Below are 20,656 nucleotides of genomic sequence, written 5' to 3'. Positions count from 1 at the left end.
CTCAGTCTAATAATGTGACCTGAAGTGTGGAGAGCTCTGTCTGGTTGACAGTGGCACAGTACACCTTAGATGGCAGTGATGGCATAACCATGACCAATTAAAAAATACTGGAGAGGAGAATGAAGTCCTTCAGGAGGTTTTATGTGGGAGTGTGATTGAGAGAAATTATTTTTCATAGCCAGAAAGCCTCTGTGTGAACTGTGCCAATGGACCATCTGGGTTTGTCTACATTTGTACTTTCTCCTTTTAACACCAATTAAATAAATGTTTGTAAATGAGAGATTGGTATAGCTCAGAAATACACAGCATAAAAACATATTTTTCAAATCAAAGCATTGCTGCTGGTGATAAATTCATCGCTCCTGCCAAAGATCTGGAGTTAAGTTCTGCGTTTTTTTTTCTGACCATGAGTAGGCTGTTTTTTTTGTTTGTTTTTGTTTTGTTTTTAGAGTTGTCTATTGTAGTCTAGTGGCCTAAACTATACTGTAATACAATGCTACAATACAAGCAAAAGCTACTGATTGCCATTTACCCTGCACTGTTAATTGTGACAGAAAAAGACCCTTTTCTCTAGGCTTGGATGTGATAATTGAATATGGTATCAAAACTAGATCATGCATAAATCTTTATGTCAATGCATTTTACTTTTTTATTTACCATTATCAATGGTAAAAAAAATAGTATTATTAACACAAATTCTATAACATCAATGCATGTAATTAAATTCCTTTTTATAATCAATCCTTTCTTTATTTGAGGTTGACCTTAAAATCATGAGATCTCTATCGTCATAACGTTCCCTCTAATCTTGCACTATATCCTGCAAGTGTTGACTCAGTAGTTTCCATTCATCTCACAGCATCACCCTACAGAGGGTGTAGATCTACGTCATCTGCACCCCCTATGTTGTGCATTTAAACTGTTAGAAACCGTTAGCCTGATTGAAAACAATCAATAAGAATATGTAATTGTTCTGCGTATTAAAAAGTTACATTTTTTGAGTGATGCCACTCAAAAAACGATAGTAGGCTTTGTCATTCACAACTGAGACTTGAACACCCTGAAAAGAAATGTCTGGAGTGGAGGTGGGAACAGTTAAATTCCTTTTGGCATATAGGTATAATATTTTCGCGTTTTAACAGTGTTTACAATACAATGTTTTATAAAATCACAAAAGTAATAAAGATTGCAAGTCAATGATAGGCGCGCATTCACAAGGCGCTCCCTATCTCTTTCATCTGAGGAGGTCACTATAGCAACACGCTGCTGAAAAACTTTCCCTTAGGAAAAAAAGGTACAGTCGGTAGCCTATTGCTATTATTATTGACTTTATTGCAGTTCAAACATCAGAAACATCTAAGTTGGGCGTGCGCAAAGTGTGCGAGGGGCGCCACAAGACGAACCCAGAAAAAAAGACCGACGCCAAAGCCAGTGAATAATTTGCACAATCCAATAAAATGAATCGAATCGTAAACCTCGTGCAAGCAGCAGAGCGTTCAGCTGCTGAGATCTCCGTCGCGCTGCGATGCGGTAACCGATGCAGGCGGCGCGCATGCCCTTCATATGATCCGAGCCCAGAACAGCACGTTTTTATAGGAGAGAGTTGATGGACCTGGGTTTGAGAGAACCGACGGAACAGACAAGGGGATTATTATTCTAGCCAGAGGGGCAGAGGTTTAATACTTCCCGGATTAACTCTGCCGTAATCGGCACGGGCTTCAGTGGAGCAGCGCACCGCCGGCTGACACTGCGCGCCGCTGAAACGCTTCTTAAATCATACACTTCTGCAGGACTCTGACAGGTGAACGAGGAGGCAGTTTTCTTTTTATTTACCTCAATCTACAAACCCTCAAACTGGTCTTTGCTGAAGAAGTAGGCCTACCTGTATTCGGGAGGTAGGATGTAGTTCTTCTTTACATAATATTTGTGCTCTGGCTGCTCTGATTCTCGAGAACAAATCTGCACCATATTCACCGAGAGCTGTTTCATATGGGCGAAGCGAGAAGTCGGGTCCCTTCGTGTTGGATATGGGCTCGCTGTCAAGATAACGGTGTGTCCGATCCAGAGCGGGAGAAACGATGGGCCGAGCTCTTCGATCAGCTGGATCTAAATAAAGACGGGAGGATCGATGCGAATGAGCTGCACACCGGATTAAGCGCCTCTGGGCTCGTTCGCAGTGAGGTGGACGAGGTGGGTCGGTCGGGAAGTTAGTAGTTGTTCACCCTAAACCTGTTCGTTTCTGTGAGTTGAGCTGTAAGGATACTCATACATATCAGGTCGTGAGTATGTCATGAATTTAATTAACCGGGTGTTTTTTTCTGGCTATGCTTAACTTTTAGCAAGAGTGAATCTTAGAACACTGCTGTGTCATAAACTCTGGCCACCCATGTGGCCACCCTTAGGATTATTTGCAGTGGGCACTGGGTACTATTAATTTAAATGCAGAATGTAAATTCACAATATTTTAAGAAGTGAAAAAAAGTGCAGCACATGCTGCAGCCACAGTTTTCCCGTCTCTGAGCAACATTAAAGTGTTTCGTTCATGAATGAATCAACCGTTTAAATGATTCGGTTCAATCGCAATGACTCACTTATTAACAGTGACTCGCTGCCACTTATTGGCGGTTTTAATTTCACATTTTATGGAACCTTTTCATTTTTTAAATAATTTCAAACATCAGTTTTCAATGTTTTATTTTTAAAATATCAAAACATTATTTATTCATTTGTAACTGAACTAAATTATTAACTAAATTATTTCATATATTCAATTAATTAATCACATTAATTTAATATATTAAAAAAAAGTTTGAAATGAAGCAGCTTTATCAATTACCTTAACGGCCCTCATTTCACTTCACACAATAGTGTGTTGGACAACCAGTTCAACCAATTAGCTAATCATATGATTATCCTCCACTATGCATGTGTATTTCACACCTGCTTTTATAATTTACTTTGTGAGTATGTTAAATTAACATCAGCAGGTCCTGTTGTTAATGTGAAATTAAATAGTCAAGTTCTTCCAAATGTACAGTAGATACAGAGAATTGAAATTGTAAAAAAATAAAAATACAGTTAAATAAAGCAGCACAATGCACATGATCGATAGAAAACAAACCAGCGAAGTAAACAAACAGTGCAGATAAAATGAGTGTAGCGCAAATGAGCTTATTTAGACTACTTTAAAGTGACAAAAAGCTCAGAGTTCAGTTCTGACTGAATAGGTAGTTGAATGAGGTAGTGAGCAGACCAGTGCTGCACAAAGTGTCTGGTGCAGGTCAGAGTTTTTTAGTGGAAGGTGGGTGGGGGGGGGGGGGGGGGGTAGTGGAAGGACCTGGGGATGTGGGCAAAAGAGGAGGGGGGGCAAGGTCCGGAGAAAGTTCAGCTTCCTGACAGCCTGATGAATGAAGCTATCCTTCAGTCTGCTGATCCTGGCCTGGAGACTCCACAGTCTCCTCCTTGATGGCAGCAGACTGAAGAAGCTGTGTGACAGGTGAGTGGGCTCAGCTGTGGTGCTGAGGGCTTTGCAGGTGATGGGTTACATAAATGTCCTGTTGGGAGGGGAGAGAGACACCAATGATCTTTTCAGCTGCTTTCTCTAATGCGCTGAAGTGACTTGCGTCAGGACGCGTTGCAGGCGCCATACCACACAGTGATGCAGCTCGTCAGGATACTCTCAATGGTGCCTCTGTAGAAGGTGCACATGATGGGGGTCAGGACTCTGGCTCTTCTCAGTTTGCAGGGGAAGTAGATTCGCTGCTGTGCTGTCTTGGTCAGTGCTCCTGTGTTTTCAGTCCAGAAGAGGTCCTCTGTGATGTGCACACCCAGCAACTGAGTGCTGCTTATTCTCTTCACAGATAGTCAGAGGAACATGCTGAGTGTGTTCTCTCCTGAAGTCAACGACAATCTCCTTCGTCTTTTCCACATTCAGAGAGAGATTGTTGTCACTGCACCACCCAGCCAGGCAGCTCACCTCACTCCTGTAGTTTGTCTCATCTCTGTTGCTAATGAGACCCACTATAGTTTCCTCTGCATGTTCAAGTTCAAGAATTATAGCTGCCTGGATGCAAGGAGTTGAAATTGTATCACTTGCAAATCTACTGGAACAAAATAAAACATGCATACTGTCTGTTAAGTATTTAGAGTTTAACATTGGATATACAACCATATTTAGGATATATAACAACAATTATTTGTAGTAGTACATTTTATTCACATAGTAAGCTTGATTACTAATATAAACTGTTGCACAAACATCCATGTTTTCTGTTAGTATCACAGCCCCACTATTGGTTGTGTGGTAGGTCTAACACAGCATATTTTGTATTTAACATTCATTTACACTGTTTAGGCATAGGTTGAACATTTATTTCAAAATACTATGTAGCATACAACTATGCATATGGAATGATTATATTAAAGTTTGAGGTGCATACCGCAAACTAACACTGAGGTACAGATGTTAGAACAAAATGTGTTACAACACTCCCCAGACCCCCTTGCTATTTTAGAAAGTGATGTCACAGGTGGTGCAATCATTAACAGCAGAAATAAATCTGCACCACTGGTTTAAGCTGCTTGAGTGGAGGACTGTAAGTATACTTGGACTGCAAGTATACTTGATCTACAGTGTATTTACTGTTATACTTTTGTATAGTCTACTCTGTATAGTTGTATTTGTTTCCACAGAAACCTAGGTCTCATATGACGATTAAGACCTTATCACACACACACACAGTTTAGAAACATTTACATTTTTCAGTCACGACTTACAAGACTATTACTTCAGCAGGTAGCTATGGATGCTGAGATGAGACCATGAAAGTGCCATTATGAACGTAACATGGAGACTTTCAAATTTCTTTGGGGAGAGCGACATTGTGTGCCAGTGGTACATCTGTGCTGTTGGGTTGTGTGACTGTTAGTCATGTGCTGTGATGCAAGAGGAGAGATTATCTCTAATTCACATAGTGTTCGCGACTGGATTCGCCAGACTGCTGACAGGGCTTTGCACACAGAAACCTTGCATCCATAAGCTTGGAGCAATGCCTTCTCTCTCTCCTTTTTGTTTTCTGTTCGTTTTTCTTTGTTCCTCACTCAACATAGGCATTGGTACAGTTACATAAAGTTCACATATAACTCCTCTAACCCTCACATTCATGCTCTCAAACTTGCACTTTTCTCTTCCTCCACCTCTTAGATCATACGTGTTAGTGACACCAATCACGATGGCCAGCTGGACATTAAGGAGTTCACACAGTATCTGCGCACGCACGAGAAAGAGCTCAGACTCATGTTCCACAGCCTGGACCACAACAACGATGGTCTGTATGATCTTTTCATGCACCATAATCTTACCACACAACATCACTATAACTGTGCCATCATAATACTTCCCTTTAAATACACTTTTGCATGATTGCTTTTAAAGTGTTTGTGAGATAAATCAGAACCTGTGTGCTTCTCTGTCTTGTAGTATGCCATTCTAATGTTCATAAGTTTGGGGTCAGGAAGTTTTATTTTGTTAGATAAATTATTTTTATTATTATTTTTAGCAAGGATGCATTGAAGTGATAAAAAGGGATGGTAGAGAAATTAGTAATTTTATAATGTTACAAAAGACTTCTATTTGAGAATAAATGTTGTCCTTTTGAAAAAAAAAACAGTATCATGGTTTCCACAAAAATATTAAGCAGCACAACTGCTTTCAACTCTGATAGTAAGAAGAAATGTCTCTTTAGGAGCAAAACATCATATTAGAATGATTTCTGAAGGATCATGTGACACTGAAGTCTGGAGTAATGATGCTGAAATTTCAGCTTCACCATCACAGGAATAAATTAAATTTTAAATATTAAAATAGAAAACTTAAATTGTGCTTAAGTATTCATTTAGTAAATGCAGGTATGGTGAGCACAAGAGACTTCTGTCAAAAACATAAAAAAAAAAACTTTTTAAACGATAGTGCATCTTTTGCTGCCAATGTACAAAATAAGCACTGAAATGTTTTATGACCTCAGGTCACATAGATGTTGCAGAAATCCAGCTCTCCTTGCGCAGCCTCGGAGTGAACGTATCTACAGAGCAGGCCTCCAGAATCCTGCAGAGGTAAGAGCACTTCAGCTTTTCACAAAACACTGTTTTTATTTTTTTTAGTACTTACTCAATGTCACATATAAATTTAACTCCCACTCTTGCTGTGCTTTCAAAGGAGTTTGAGATGTTGCTGTGAAGAACCCACGTGTTGAGTCACACATACTTTCAATAGCCATAGAAAAAGCTTGTTTTAACTATTTTATATTCCTTTTGTGTGTCAGCATAGACAGAGATGGCACTATGACCATTGACTGGAACGAGTGGCGGGACCACTTCCTGTTTAACCCCTTGCGCAATATGGAGGACATCGCCCACTACTGGAAACATTCTCTGGTTTACTTCCAGCTCTTTTCAGAACTTAGATTGTAGGCCTGACATTCACAGATATTTTAGAATGTAAAATGAGCCGTTCGTTAAGCCTGTGATGTATGTGTTTCAGATGTTTGACATTGGGGAGCAGCTGACGGTGCCGGATGAGTTCTCGGAGAAAGAGCGGCGTTCAGGTGTGGTGTGGAGACAGCTAGTGGCCGGGGCAATGGCAGGAGCCGTCTCGCGAACGGGAACTGCTCCTCTCGACCGTCTTAAAGTTTTTCTTCAGGTTCAGTCAACTCTTAAAAGTGTTTGATTAAAGCTTTATTCTCTCTATCGATCATTGTTATATCAAACAAACAGAAGTAAATCTTACATTGCCAGTGTAATCTGAGTTGGTTTCTAACAGGTCCATGGCTCCAGTGGTGGGAGTTTGTTGGGTGGTTTGCGGGGAATGGTCCAGGAAGGGGGATTGAGGTCCCTTTGGAGAGGCAATGGCACCAATGTCCTCAAAATTGCCCCAGAATCAGCTATCAAATTCATGGCTTATGAGCAGGTGAATAAACCAGAATCCAGTAGCTCCTCTGTTTTTCTCATGGCCTGAGTGGCAGACTGTCTAATGTAAGTTAACAATAATAAATGTCTTGTGTAGATCAAATGGCTGATCAGAGGCAGTAAGGAGGGTGGATCTCTAAGAGTCCAGGAACGCTTCATTGCTGGTTCACTGGCAGGAGCTACAGCTCAGACCATCATCTACCCCATGGAGGTGAGAGAGGAGGTGGAGGAGACATGAACAGGCTTCACTTTTCATATAACCACAGACCTTATTGTCGAAAAATGGATTTCTAAAAGCCCAAGAGGGAATCCTTGGCCAATTAGCCTTCCGGGTTAGCCTACAAATTGACGTCATGACTAAATAGCTCTATAAAGATAAGACCTGAAGAATTCAGTGGCTTTGCGTCTATGCTTATCATCTTTTTTTATCGTAAGCACTTCTACAGATATTGTTTAAAGTAGCTGGTTATAAACAGAAAGATCTGTCCCAGTCTTAGAAATGGCATGGAAAACTTCAGAATAAGCTGTCAAGCTGATGTCTCTTAATTATAATTTTATTTACAATTATGGATTGACATTAGTACAGTAAACTAGGTATTTATAATGTTACAGAGTTTCTATTTTAAATGCTGTTTATCAGTGTTTTCAACACTGATAATAAAAAAATGTTTCTGGAGGAACGTGACTCTGAAAACAGGAGTAATGACAATTCAGCTTTGCCATCACATTAATAAATTACATTTTAAAGCAGAAACGGTTATTTGAAATGGTATTATTATTTCACAATTTATTTCACAATAACTTAATAAATAAAAATCAAACAGACTCCAAACAAATGCTAGGGTAAATTAAAATACAGTATAATGGATATGTCCAAGTGCATTGTTTTTCTTCTATGTTGATTACTGCAGAAAATAATTCAAACTTCTGGTGGGCATTTTGACAAGTAAAAATGGGTTAAGACACTTACAATGGTGAGGCAAAAAATGATAAAATAAACACTTTTTTTTAAAACTACATTTAGTTATCAAATACATATTGGATTATCAAATGAAATCCTTTATTGTACCTGGAATGTTCCTTTCTCTGGTTGTAAAAGTATCTGTTATCTCAAGTAATGTTCATAGCTGCTAACAAATACCAGACAATTATGTAACAGGGGAAGTTGTTGTTTAACAAAAGTATTTCCTAATTGCTGTTTGCCTTTTAACATGTTAATGCACAAAAAAAAAAATAGTAAGAAATGAGCTGGGCCTGGTTGACAAGTACACATACAGACTGTCTTTCTATTCCTGGTATATTTAAATGCAGAAAACAAGCTTCTTTTCTGGCTTCTAATGGTGTATTTAATGAGGCAGATCAACATCACATTTCGGAAGCCAAGTCCTCCATTTATTTGTGCTGGAAGGAGCTGCTGCGGCTTGAAGTTACCAGTGACCTCCAGACTTATATTGCTCTATACTCTCTAGATTTTTATTCTATTCCTATTTTGACTTCCCAGGTGTTGAAGACACGTCTGACCCTCCGGAAGACAGGACAATATGCTGGCATGGCAGACTGTGCCAAACAGATACTGCGTAAAGAAGGAGTGCGCGCATTCTACAAAGGCTATGTACCCAACACACTTGGAATCATCCCGTATGCTGGCATTGATCTGGCTGTCTATGAGGTATGGCTGTGTGTGCATTTTAACACATATAAGTGTTTGCGAATCCCTGCTGCCACAGTCGAGCTCTGGGAATTCATCATCCTCAGTTGCAGTGGTTGGTTAAATGATATGTTATGTATTTATGTTGTTGTGTTCTATGTTCTATGGTCTCCTCCTACAACTCACAGATCTTTTAAAATCTGTTAACCCCATTTCATTCTTTCCCATATAGCAAAAAAAAAAAAAAAACGAAACAAAACAGCAACAACAGCAAAAAACATTTGGCCAAGGATGCATTAAATTGATTAAAAGTGAAAATTAAAACATTTTTAATGTTACAAAAATGTATATTTTAAATAATTGCTCTTTTTGAACTCTCAACTCATTAATGAATTCTGAAAAAAGTACAATGGTTTCCACTTAAATATTAAGCAGCACTAGTCAGCAAATTAGAATGATGTTTTGAAGGATCATGTGACATTGAAGTCAATGCAAGAAAATCAATTAAAACATACTAAAGTAATATACATATACAAAAATAGAAAAAGTAATAATAGTAATAACAGTTCACAATATATATATATATATATATATATATATATATATATTTGTGTAGATCTTCAAATGCGAAAATATATTGAAAAAGATACGTCTAATTTTAAAATGCATTTTTTGTATGTTTTGGACAGTGTAAATAATTTTTAGGATTCAAATATTTTCTTTAAAATTGCCAAATATTTGAAAATATAATTAACTCAAATGTGTCAAAAATAAATGTATGCTAATATCTTTTACATCTATATTAACAATATATTTTTGGAATGTTTTGTATATTTTTAAAATATATGTTGCTCTTTTCTGTGGGTTATTTCAACAGACTCTAAAGAATGCTTGGCTACAGCGCTACTGCATGGGCTCAGCTGATCCTGGCGTCCTGGTGCTTCTTGGATGTGGCACTGTGTCCAGCACCTGTGGGCAGCTGGCTAGTTACCCGCTGGCTTTGATCCGCACACGCATGCAGGCTCAGGGTGAGCGAGACCAAACAGATTCACAGAATCCCATTGCATCTCATTCTGCCTGTTTTGTGATTCTTTATGAAAAACAATATGTTCACAACAATGAAAGCATTGGAAATGCAAATGAAACGATAACCTCACACCTCCTCCTCCCTTTCTTCTTGAAAGCCTCAGCAGATGGTGCTCCTCAGCTCACGATGGTTGGCCAGTTCAAACACATTGTGTCCCATGAAGGCGTTCCTGGACTTTACCGTGGCATTGCCCCCAATTTCCTCAAAGTCATTCCTGCTGTTAGCATCTCTTATGTGGTTTATGAGCATATGAAGAAAGCACTGGGAGTGGGATCTTAAACTAAGACAGAATCAGAATGAAAAAAAGGAAATAAAATTGCTCCTGCTTTAAAAAGAGGACGATGAAACTTCTGGACCTCATAAGATGAGCCTTAGGGAGGCACAGAGGACCCCTAGAGAACAGAATAAGGAAGACATAGTCAATGAATGTCCTAAAAACCTCTAAATTGTATGCAATCAGATTCCCATGGCAATTTATACTTTAATAGGATGGACAGAAAGCTTTGGGCTGAGTATATTCAGAGTGCTTCTCTGTGACTGGCAGCTCTCTGGTTTATTGTACACTGTTTACCTGCTGTTTCACATAAATAACTTCTTATCTGCAAAGGTGGACACCACTGAATAGTACTTGTAATTCCCGCTGTGATAAATGTGGGGTGATTGTGTAATCAAAGATACCTAAAGACAGGGAGTGCTGGTGACATTGGGCCTATTGCAGTATTTGTAGGAAGATTAACAAGTTATATATATATTTTAAATGAAAACCAAAGTTTCCCTTCTAAAACTGACCAAAATGTCGAAGAAGGTGTATTAATGCACACATGGGAATGGGATACTTTCAATATATTTTAACGTTTTAACTGATGTTTCATAACATTTACAAATGATTTATAAATGGTAAAGCATGTTTCAGCAGGGATTGTACAGCTCATATATTTTTGCAAAGGTCAGTGAGAGGTAAGCATGTTATTTGCTACACTTTAATGATTTAATAGGATTTGTTCTGTTAAATTGATTGTAGAATTTATATCTTAAACTGACTTGTGATGTTATTTTATGACATCTATGCTGCTTTGCTACCTTTTTACAGTTTGAGCCTTCTCTGATATTTCAGTCTCCGTTATTAAAGCGTAGAGTGAAATACAGGATTTAGTGTTAAAATGGTAAATTATATAAATAACTGCCTTGAACAACTTGCAAATGGGGCATTGACAAGGGTATTAGATGAAAAGGGGAGTTTATTATAAAATTTGGATACTTTGTGTTTATTAAGGAATTTGCTCTGGTGAATGCTGAATAATGTGTCTGAAAGTAATTTCTAAATCTATACACAAAGGGCTTTTGAGCCACATGTAGTGCATGAAAGTAAGTGATCTAAGTAGTTTTGCAATTTGCATGTTTTACGTGTTTCAAAAGCTCAAATCAATATCAGAAATATGCAAAGCACTGTTATATTTAAAGTTGACAAGAAATGTGTTTAACATAAATCATAACTGCTGCTACCTGACTCTGTTTATCTGAAACACATTATTCATATTTTTTTAATCAGCTGAACTGGGGTGTGTTTCCCAAAAGCAACTATGGTCGCAAGTTCCGGCATTACCAATAGATTTCAGTGGAACTAACTACCATAGTTAGCTAACGATACTTTTGGGAAACGCTCCCCTGTTTAGATGCATCTGATGCATATTTTGCTGAATCCGAATATAAAAATGCCTGCCTTTAATTTTGAGTATGAAATATGGTTTTGGTTATAAATACTGTTTGCATGAATTTATTTGAGAAATGGCTTAGAAAGTAATTATATATATATATATATACACACACACACACACACACACACACACACACACACACACACACACATATATATATATATATATATATATATATATATATATATATATATATATATAATAAATAACCTCTGGAGATTGTATTTAGGAATTGATGTAGTTGTTTTATTTATTTTTATTTTTATTTTTTGCTTGAATGCATTGCATTGATAGTAGTGTGCCTTGAAATGCTGTATTCATTTGATAAAATGTGCATACTGTTTTTATTGAGCCAATCTGGCAATGATTTCCTGCTGCTTTTATGTATGATACAGAAAATATTAATAAAAAGAAGGTTATTAAATACCAAATAAACTGTCGTTTACTGTCAATTACTGTCATTTATCTTTATTTGTCATTATCTTTTATTAAACCTTTAAACACACTGAGCTTTATAAAGTTAATATGTAGGCCTATACAACAAAATAAAATGTTTTCTCATATAATTGTACTAACCTTTCTTTATCTGAATCAATATTTGTTTTCAGATGATGTCATCAAAATCAAAAAGCAATGAAACCAGATTACACTGACTAAATAATGCCATAAAACGATGCGAGCTCAACTCAGAACTATATATTAAAGGTTTACATTCTTCCTTTTTTATAGAAGGGTGACCAAGTGATGACTAAGGAAAGTTAAATAAGGATTAATGTGCAGTCATGCAGAATTATGAATGAATGAACGAATGAATGAATAAATTAAGTCACTTATTAAGAAAAGTTTATTTTATTTTAGTACTGTCAAATGATTATTTGCATCCAAAATAAGTTTTTGTTTACATAATATGCGTGTGTACTGTGTACATTTGTTATGTATAAAGACACACACATGCAGTGTATATTATGAAAATATTTATATGTATTTACAAGTACATAATTATATTATACAAAGGTATATTATTTATAAATATTTAATATATATTAAAAAATCTGAAATATATACATGCATGCATATATATATATATATATATATATATATATATATATATATATATATATATATATATATATATATATATATATTGGACGCAATTTATCCCTAATAATCTTTTGACAGCAATATTTATTTTCTTTTTTAACTTTTGTTGCCATTTGAACGCCAACCAGTTTTCGAAGTTGTGCACCTCCTGTCCAGTTGGAGGCGGTATTCCTCATGATGTGCTGTTGTCAATGCATGGAAGAAGCTGTCGTCATGTCCTATTTTCTCCATTTTAGTTTGGCTAATGTTTTGGTAGGCGTCAGTTTGCTGTTCGCGGAATAGGCTGACAAATAAATAATGGGGAGAAAAAAGAAGAAGCAGATGAAGCCCTGGTGTTGGTATCCTTCTGTAAAAGCTGTCTTACCGTTGTTTAATATTTTTCGAATTGTTTATTAGTAGGGGTTTGCCCACTTCCTGTTTACGAATGGCTAACGCATTGTTCCTCTGATATCAAGGCCTGCGTCCGCGCGCATCATTGGCGCTTTCAAATTAGCGTTCGGTGTGAACGTTCTCGAAGAGAAGACCTACCAGTTAATTCACCGTCTTAATGCATCAGATTAACGTTACAGTTATTTTATTGTCTCTCTCTATGTAGATTATTTTCACACTTCCGCTAACAAAAATAGACCATTATGTTGATAATATTCAACAATGAAATATCCAGTAATTTAGCTAAAACAAGTAAAAATAAAGACATTTCCCACTGCAGTAACTCACCTTCTCAGCTTTTTTTATTTTCTTGGAAGAGCCAGGATATGCCAGAAAAAACTGTAAATGTTTTTTTAAACTACAAATTAATAATGTAAAAATGAATTCACGTAAAGTAAAAAAAGTTTTGTGAAATTGTAATGATTAATAAACTCCGAGCATTTTTATAATATACAAATTTTGCTCTAAAATGTTTCTTAGAAGGTAGAAGTTGTAGGATTAAAAAAAATCTTCATACTCCTTGTCCAGCAAGTCATTAAAACCCGGAAAAGTCATGGGGCCTTTGAATGTGTTTGTAGTCAAAGGCAGGCCTCGTTGAGAACCACTTTACCAGGATTTAACAGTGAAAGCATCCTTATGCTGACAGTGTTGTCAATGTCGTACACTTAAGTCCCTTCTGCTGGGTGTTTTGTTGTATATTTTCTTGTTTATATGACTTTAACAGCAAACTCAGGTACTGTAACAGGGATTTTGATGATGAAAAGATTCTCATTCAGCATCAGAAGGCCAAGCACTTTAAGTGTCACATATGTCACAAGAAGTTATACACTGGTCCTGGTCTGGCCATCCACTGTATGCAGGTATAAATTATACACTTAACATATACATATAAACTCACAAACAAACCCTATGTATTTATATATATGTATGTAAATTTAATTTGCTGTATGTTTGTGTATAATTTATTAAAGGTTCACAAAGAAACCATTGATGGTGTCCCTAATGCAATACCGGGAAGGACTGACATAGAGCTGGAGATCTATGGAATGGAGGGTATTCCAGAGAAAGATGTGGAGGAGAGGAGACGCATGCTTGAACAAAAAACACAGGGTAGGACATTTAAATTCCAGTTTACTCATCTGTTCTTTTTGTAGCCCAAATAAACCCATAGTAACCATATTCTCCTTTTTTTTGGAAACAGATAATCAGAAGAAAAAACAGCAAGATGACTCAGATGAAGATGACGAGGATGAAGAGGCTGGTCCCTCCTTCCAGCAGCCAGCAACAACCGTTCAGCCTCAGGGAGCTTATGTCCCTATGACCCAACCAGGAATGGCCCCTGTCCCAGCGCCAGGGATGCCACTTGGAAGCTACTCAGGTGTGTTTTGTAATAATACAAAAAACCTCATTTAAGATGTTATGCATAGTAAATGTATTATGTGTTTTCTTAAATGATTTCTCTCAAAGGAATGCCCCCAATGATGCCTGGTGTCCATCCGATGATGCCAGGGATGCCTCCTGTCATGCCCAGAATGCCTCCAGGGTAAGAGTCAGTAGAATTAGAATGATTTAATTGGTGATTTTCTTTTTTGTGTGTGTGTGATTAATCCATGCTTCATGCATTACCAGTTGAAAAATTACTTCCTGTTATTTTTAACTTATAGCATGATGCCAATGAGTGGGATGATGCCACCTACACATGGGATGCCCCCAATGATGCCTGGCATGCCACCAGGTACAGGAACATTTCAGTTTATCTTTTTATGTGTATGAGACACATTCTGTTTTTATTATTTTCTTTTCTTTTATATTGGTTTGTCATTAAATCTTTGTTCTGCTCAGGATTGCCTCCTCACATGGGTCATCACCCTGGCATACCCCACATGGCTCAGGCCCCTCCCACTACCACCCGGCCAGCTGTGCCTGCCACCACAGTGTCCACGCCACAGCCGAGTGTCTCCAAGCCACTGTTTCCCAGCGCAGGACAGGTATGATGCCCTTTCTCCCTGCATTGAAAAACTTGATATAGAACCTTTTTGCTGCTTAGAAATTGCTAGTAAGTAAATAACAAAGAAAGGGCAAGTAACACATTCAATTAACTGCGAAATTTTGAAGTAGAAAGACTGAAAAAGTATCGTCTTGTTACTTTTGTTTTAAAAATACTTTTTTTTTTTTTTTTATTAGACTCTGGCCATGCAGTATTTTTCTTTGGTATGAGAGTTTTGATCACAATCAGTTATTTGGTTAGGAAAATAGAGCAGTGAAGACCTAAAATAATCTGAAAAACAGGAAAAAAACAAACATGTAAATGCTTGAATACAATGATGTTTACCAGAGCCCTTTTATAAGATCTGTTCACACAAGTTTTTCTTGTTATGAACATGCATTTTTATTTATATATGAAATGGTCAGCGGGGGAAAATATCTCAAATAAAGCTCTTTTGACATACATGTCAGCTTTCTTTTTTAAGTATGTTATTAAGTCAAAAGCAGCAGTTACACTCTCAGTAGCTCTGGGGGTATTCCAGAAAGCAGGTTATGTGACATATTCAGGTACGTGTAAGGGTAAGTAAGAAGATGAACTCAACTTTTGGTTCCAGAAATGGAGGTAACTTTCAAGGTATGCAAGTAGCCTTAGCAGCTTATTTTCTATACATATACTGCTCTGAAGCAGATTCTGTTTCAGGCTCAGTTTACTTCAGCGTTTTCAGAGCTATTGATGAGACTTCAGTAGGCCTGGCAGATGTGCAGAGTATTAAAGGGAAACTACACCCCAAAATGAAAATTGTCATTAATCAGCATGTCGATCCAAACCCGCAAAAGCTTTGTTCTTCTTCGGAACACAATGTAAGATATTTTGGATGAAAACCGGGAGGCCTGTGACTGTCCCATAGACTGCCAAGTAAAATAGACTGTCAAGAAAATTCTGAAAGACATCATCAGAATAGTCCATCTGCCATTACTGGTTCAAACTAGCATTATGAAGCATCATTTAAAAGAAAACAGTGCATCCTTGTGGAGCGGCTGATACAGAAAAGCATATGCAGCTTATCAGTGTCTTTAAATATCAGAAAGCTTTGGTAATAAACATTATTTGCAGTTCAGTATTTAATATTGTACAATAACTGATTTATATCATGCATCTAGAATGGTTGCCGGAAAAGTGTGCTTGTTCTTTATTTCTAGATAAAGTAGATAACAAATCCTCAAATCCAGTTATATTGGCCAAAATGCACCTAAATACAGAACTGGCTGAATCACTGAATGCATCTGATTCGCCCCTTGGTCTCATTCTGCAGGTCCAACAGGCTGGTTCTGGTGTAGCGGCGAGCTCCTCTGCACCACCTTCTGCTGCTCCCAAACCAACATTCCCAGCTTACACCCAGTCCTCCACCACTGCTGCGGCCAACACCAGCAGCACTGTGGCCAAACCGGGCACCCCAGTCACAAGTAAGCCTGCCACCCTCACCACCACCAGTGCAACCAGTAAGTTGATCCACCCTGATGAAGATGTATCACTGGTAAGTGGACTTGTTTCTGTGCTTTAACCTTTGCTTTGGAATGGTGCATGCTTTCAGTTGATAAAATACCTGTTTCCACTCCAAACCTGAGACTTTTCTTCTGCTGAACATATATTTTAATAATGCTTTTGTCCATACATTGAAAGTCAATGGCACCAGAACAACACTAGGCCACATGGACTTACTTTCTTCACACAATCTTTTGTGTTCCACAGAAGACAGAAAGCAAGCAATAAAGCCCATAGTTATGTCTAACCAGTTGGTGCATTTTGCATAATGTGTTTTACAGGAAGAGTTGCGAGCACAGCTGCCTCGCTACCAGTGTAAGATCCCTAGTTCAGGACAGGCCCATGTGACTTCCCCACCAGCTGCACCAATGGGAGGTGTGCTGCCCCCTCAGCAGGGAATTCCTGCACAACAGCCGGGTGTTAGGCATCCCATGCAAGGTATTTCAAAATAAGAGAATGTCTTGTTACACTACTGTTTAAAGGTTTTGGGGCAGTGAGATATTTAACACTTTCATTCAGCAAGGATGCAGTTAAATTGAGTAAAATTGAGAGTAAATACATTCAGAGTGTTAAAAAGGATTTTTATTTCAAAGAAATTCTGTTCTTTTGACCTTTCTATTCATCAAAAAACCCTGGACAAATAAAGCTTTCAACTATTTTCAACATAAGAAATGTTACTTTAGCAGCAAATCAAGATATTAGAAGGATTTCTGAAGAATCGTGTGGCACTGAAAACTGGAGTGATGACCGCTGGAAATTTTAAAGCATTTTAGAGTATTTTAAGATAGAAACGCACTTCTAAATAATTAAACTGTCTTACCAACCAACCAGCTTTTGAATGGTAGTGTATATTAGTGAAGAATAACAGTGCAGGATAAAACCAGATCTGAAACCTTGAATCATTGTTTCACATCTATTTTCTCTCGTGTAGGGCCGTATGGTGCTCCGCCACAGGGAGTCCCTGGGTACGTCCCAGGAGGAATGCCTCCTTACGGTCAAGCCCCACCCATGGTCCCTCCCTTCCAGGCCGCTCCCCCTCGGCCTGCCATAGGCCTGAGACCTCCTGTAATGTCTCCTGGAGGCCGATACTGAAGCGTCACCACTGGTCTACATTAGGTTTGCTGATTCAACCATTTTACCATCTAGTGGCGTGCTTTACAATCCAGATCAGTAACCGTAACCCTTCTTGCAATGAGGAAATGTGTAGCACATGGGACATTTAATTATAATTTGGACCTACCCTTTGTTGCAGATCATACAGTCTGGCTTTTCTCTCATGTTTTGTTTAGGTTTTTAGAAGTGTAGTAAATATGGTTCGTATTAATTTGAAGCGGCTGGAGTTTCGTACAGCACCTTTATCAAGGCAAGTCACTGTAAATATACTACTGTACTAAAAGTGTGAAGCCTTCGCAGCACCCATAGGTGCTGTTGGGCGTCCCGTCCCCAGCGTTGCTTGGTGAGGGCTTCAGATAGCGGTCACTGTTGGATTGATTTTTCTAAGTCTGGTTGTCTACATTTACAGTGTTCTCTCTATAGGGCCAATAACAAAAGGATTGCTGTGAATGCTATCTGTACTGTTCCACTATGACTTGTAATAAACTATTGAAATCTAACGGCTGTTTTTTCATTAGCAAGTAAAGGACAACCTCACAAGGTTTGTACTACAAACGCTCCACACGATGGCTGTTGTTTGTATGAAAGCTGTGTTTGCAGTGTGCTGGAATGTGTTTGTGGACGAGAGGAAAACTGACGCATCTGCATCCACGTTTGATGTTCCTACTGGTCCTTTCATATTCTAGTTTGGATTTAAAGGGGTCAAATCATGAGGAATCAAGTTTTCATCGATATTTTAAGATAAATTAGTTTGTACCATGTCAACTTGATTGTAACTGTTAAGGTCTTTGCACACCGAGTCCGAAATTTTCCCAAAATTGAAAAATAAATGCGACCATGTTGTATCAATCATGTTTACACACTGCCTCCAAAACTTTTGTCTGTCATAAAATTTGGATCAGGTTAGATTTTCTGCATTATCGCATTTGTAGCATGCATTTTGATAGGAAAGGATGGTGAATATGGAAAAACGCGTGCGAAAATTTCGGAGTTGTTGTGCAAAGACCTCTACAACTCAAAATCATCCTCCTCAGTCCAAAAAGACAGCCATGAGAACGTCTCACAACTTCTGATATCAGTGAACAACAGACAAACAAAACTGGCTGAAGGTCCCTCATTATTGTAGTTTGTGCTGCAACAGAAAGTGACAAGGCGATAAATGGAAAAACAAAATGGATTACAACTATTTTCGATGGGAAAAAAATAATGTGAATGTATGATGACCCCTTTAAATTTTCAGCTTCTTATGCAAGGACATATGGCTGCTAGACGAAAAGAAAAACAACCATTCAAAAAGCGGTCTTCCTGAAAATCACAGTCTTCTGAGAGAGATTGAAATAATGCTTGTGAACCTGAGAATCATTTATGTCCGGGCTACGGCTCAATACTTGTGGTTTTCAGGAAGAGGCAGGTAAGAAAGTGACTGTAGTTCACTGTGGTTGTTGTCCTAAACTGAGGATTTCTCTTCTCCTTGTAGCATTGCCATGGGACTGGCTGAGGCAGAGTCTCAGTGTTGCCCTGCACAGGCTGAGGCAAGTCTCATATTTTCTCTCTTTACTCTGTATTCAGGAAGCCTCGCAGCCACTTGGCTGTTGGGTACAAATGTCCCCAAACTTAGAGCAAGTTTGGTGATGGCCCACGGGTTTATTAATATTAGGGGTGTTCTCTTAATTAATTCATAGTTTTAGCTAACGTTAAAAATACATGCTTCAAAAGTTTGAGGTCAGTAAGATTTGTAATGTTTATTCGGCAAAATGCAGTAAATTGATCAAAAGCGACAGTAAATACAATTGTTCCAAATTTTTTTTTTTTTTATAAATACTGGGAGAAAAGTTACACTTTTCACAAAATTATTTAGTAGGACAACTCTTATAATAATAATAATAATAATAATAATAATGTGTTTCTTGAGCAGCAAATCCACATATCAGAATGATTTGTGAAAGATCATGTGACAATGAAGTAGTAATGATGAAGAAAATTCAGCTTGACATCACTGGGATAAATTAAATTTAAAATGTATTTAAAAAAAAAAAACTTTAAATTGCAATTATATTTCAATTTTTACTGTACTTTGATTAACTAAATACCGTCTCAGTGAGTATAAGACTTCTTTCAAAAACATTTTAAAAAAATCTTACCATCCTCAATCTTTTGAACGGAAGAGTATACACAAGTAATATGTCGAGTTGTTTTTAACCACATCTATGGCAGACTATGATTCTGACTCATCTCTCAGTTTGTAAGAAACAAATGGGAAATGGATACGCATGAATTAAAATGAAAGTTTGTCAGTTATTCAAACTAAGCCTTTAGAAAAAGCAACTTGCTCATAAACATGACACATGAGCATTATACTTGGTGTGCTACTGCTAACCAAATGTGTTTGTGCAGCTACATGGAGTGGATGTCTTTAAACTGCACCACAAGAATTATGTTCATAAAACACAAGCACTGCATATTACAAACTGAAAGATGAGGTTAAAGCCTCAGATTCTTTCATTGAGCACTGTTGAAAATCCAGAATATTAATTTAAATCTGTGGTAAGATTTATATATATATATGTGTGTGTGTGTGTGTGTGTGTATGCTGTTGATACATCATAGAAGTTTCATAATAAGAAATAATATAGATGAGCAGTAGCACTGAGGAGTAATGTGTGATTTGTTTAACAAGCTCTTCTTTTGGTTTTGGAAGGGTTGGCATGTTTCTTGGCACTAATGGTGTGATTGATGATGGATTTCTGTCCACAGTTTGGCGTTGAACTAGGTTTCATTTTGCATCTAGCCAAATGTATGAATCAGGTTGTGTTTTGTAAATTACTGTCTGTGAGTAGTTTGTGGTTGTTTCTTTTATATGCCCAGTTGCTACTGTTCATTTACTCTTATTTATTTATTTTTATTTTTTTTACAAAAATGTAATCCAGGACCCTCTTTAGAGGTCAGACTGAGTAGGTATAATTACTCTGGATTCATACATCTCTGTTTACCTGCTGTTGATGGGTAGAGATTTGGTAAAATACAAGTCATTGCTTTCATGTTCACTGTCAAATAGTTCTTTGCCCGAGTAA

General features: G+C 37.6%; 2 protein-coding genes across 5 annotated transcripts; both read left to right on the top strand.

Annotated features, from left to right (window-relative positions):
• Positions 1-1,319: 1,319 nt before the first annotated feature.
• On the top strand, positions 1,320-11,552 carry LOC113045108 (calcium-binding mitochondrial carrier protein SCaMC-3). 2 transcript variants are annotated; one of them, XM_026205285.1, is made up of 10 exons: positions 1,320-2,190; positions 5,204-5,327; positions 6,024-6,111; positions 6,321-6,432; positions 6,539-6,697; positions 6,818-6,964; positions 7,061-7,174; positions 8,465-8,632; positions 9,489-9,639; positions 9,796-11,552. In XM_026205285.1, the coding sequence occupies exons 1-10, from the start codon at positions 1,990-1,992 to the stop codon at positions 9,975-9,977; spliced, it is 1,446 nt and encodes a 481-aa protein (XP_026061070.1). In that variant the 5' UTR covers positions 1,320-1,989; the 3' UTR covers positions 9,978-11,552. The 2 variants fall into 2 exon arrangements, with proteins under 2 accessions (XP_026061070.1, XP_026061079.1); XM_026205294.1 differs by lacking the exons at positions 1,320-2,190; positions 5,204-5,327; positions 6,024-6,111 and having other exon boundaries at positions 6,346-6,464.
• Positions 11,553-12,811: 1,259 nt separating this feature from the next.
• On the top strand, positions 12,812-19,384 carry LOC113045095 (BUB3-interacting and GLEBS motif-containing protein ZNF207-like). 3 transcript variants are annotated; one of them, XR_003275954.1, is made up of 12 exons: positions 12,812-12,852; positions 13,677-13,803; positions 13,915-14,053; positions 14,145-14,321; positions 14,411-14,486; positions 14,608-14,678; positions 14,786-14,931; positions 16,243-16,464; positions 16,754-16,910; positions 17,404-17,588; positions 17,762-17,835; positions 19,063-19,384. XR_003275954.1 is itself a non-coding variant. In XM_026205270.1 (11 exons), the coding sequence occupies exons 1-10, from the start codon at positions 12,812-12,814 to the stop codon at positions 17,562-17,564; spliced, it is 1,317 nt and encodes a 438-aa protein (XP_026061055.1). In that variant the 3' UTR covers positions 17,565-17,588; positions 17,762-18,477. The 3 variants fall into 3 exon arrangements, 2 of the variants coding, with proteins under 2 accessions (XP_026061055.1, XP_026061048.1); XM_026205270.1 differs by lacking the exon at positions 19,063-19,384 and having other exon boundaries at positions 17,762-18,477; XM_026205263.1 differs by lacking the exon at positions 19,063-19,384 and having other exon boundaries at positions 17,404-18,477.
• The last annotated feature ends 1,272 nt before the right edge of the window (positions 19,385-20,656 follow it).

Source organism: Carassius auratus, chromosome 3, assembly GCF_003368295.1.
Source record: "Carassius auratus strain Wakin chromosome 3, ASM336829v1, whole genome shotgun sequence".
NCBI lineage: Eukaryota > Metazoa > Chordata > Actinopteri > Cypriniformes > Cyprinidae > Carassius > Carassius auratus.
The sequence above is the reverse complement of the archived record's forward strand: the minus strand, read 5'-3'. Positions and strand labels throughout refer to the sequence as shown.

Coding starts and splice junctions, on each gene's coding strand:
- LOC113045108 (XM_026205285.1), top strand. CDS start 1,990: ATGGGCGAAGCGAGAAGTCGGGTCCCTTCGTGTTGGATATGGGCTCGC. Junction 5,328..6,023: donor CCTGGACCACAACAACGATG/GTCTGTATGATC, acceptor TTATGACCTCAG/GTCACATAGATGTTGCAGAA. Junction 6,112..6,320: donor GCCTCCAGAATCCTGCAGAG/GTAAGAGCACTT, acceptor TTTGTGTGTCAG/CATAGACAGAGATGGCACTA.
- LOC113045095 (XM_026205270.1), top strand. CDS start 12,812: ATGGGGAGAAAAAAGAAGAAGCAGATGAAGCCCTGGTGTTG. Junction 14,932..16,242: donor TGTTTCCCAGCGCAGGACAG/GTATGATGCCCT, acceptor CTCATTCTGCAG/GTCCAACAGGCTGGTTCTGG. Junction 16,911..17,403: donor TGTTAGGCATCCCATGCAAG/GTATTTCAAAAT, acceptor TCTCTCGTGTAG/GGCCGTATGGTGCTCCGCCA.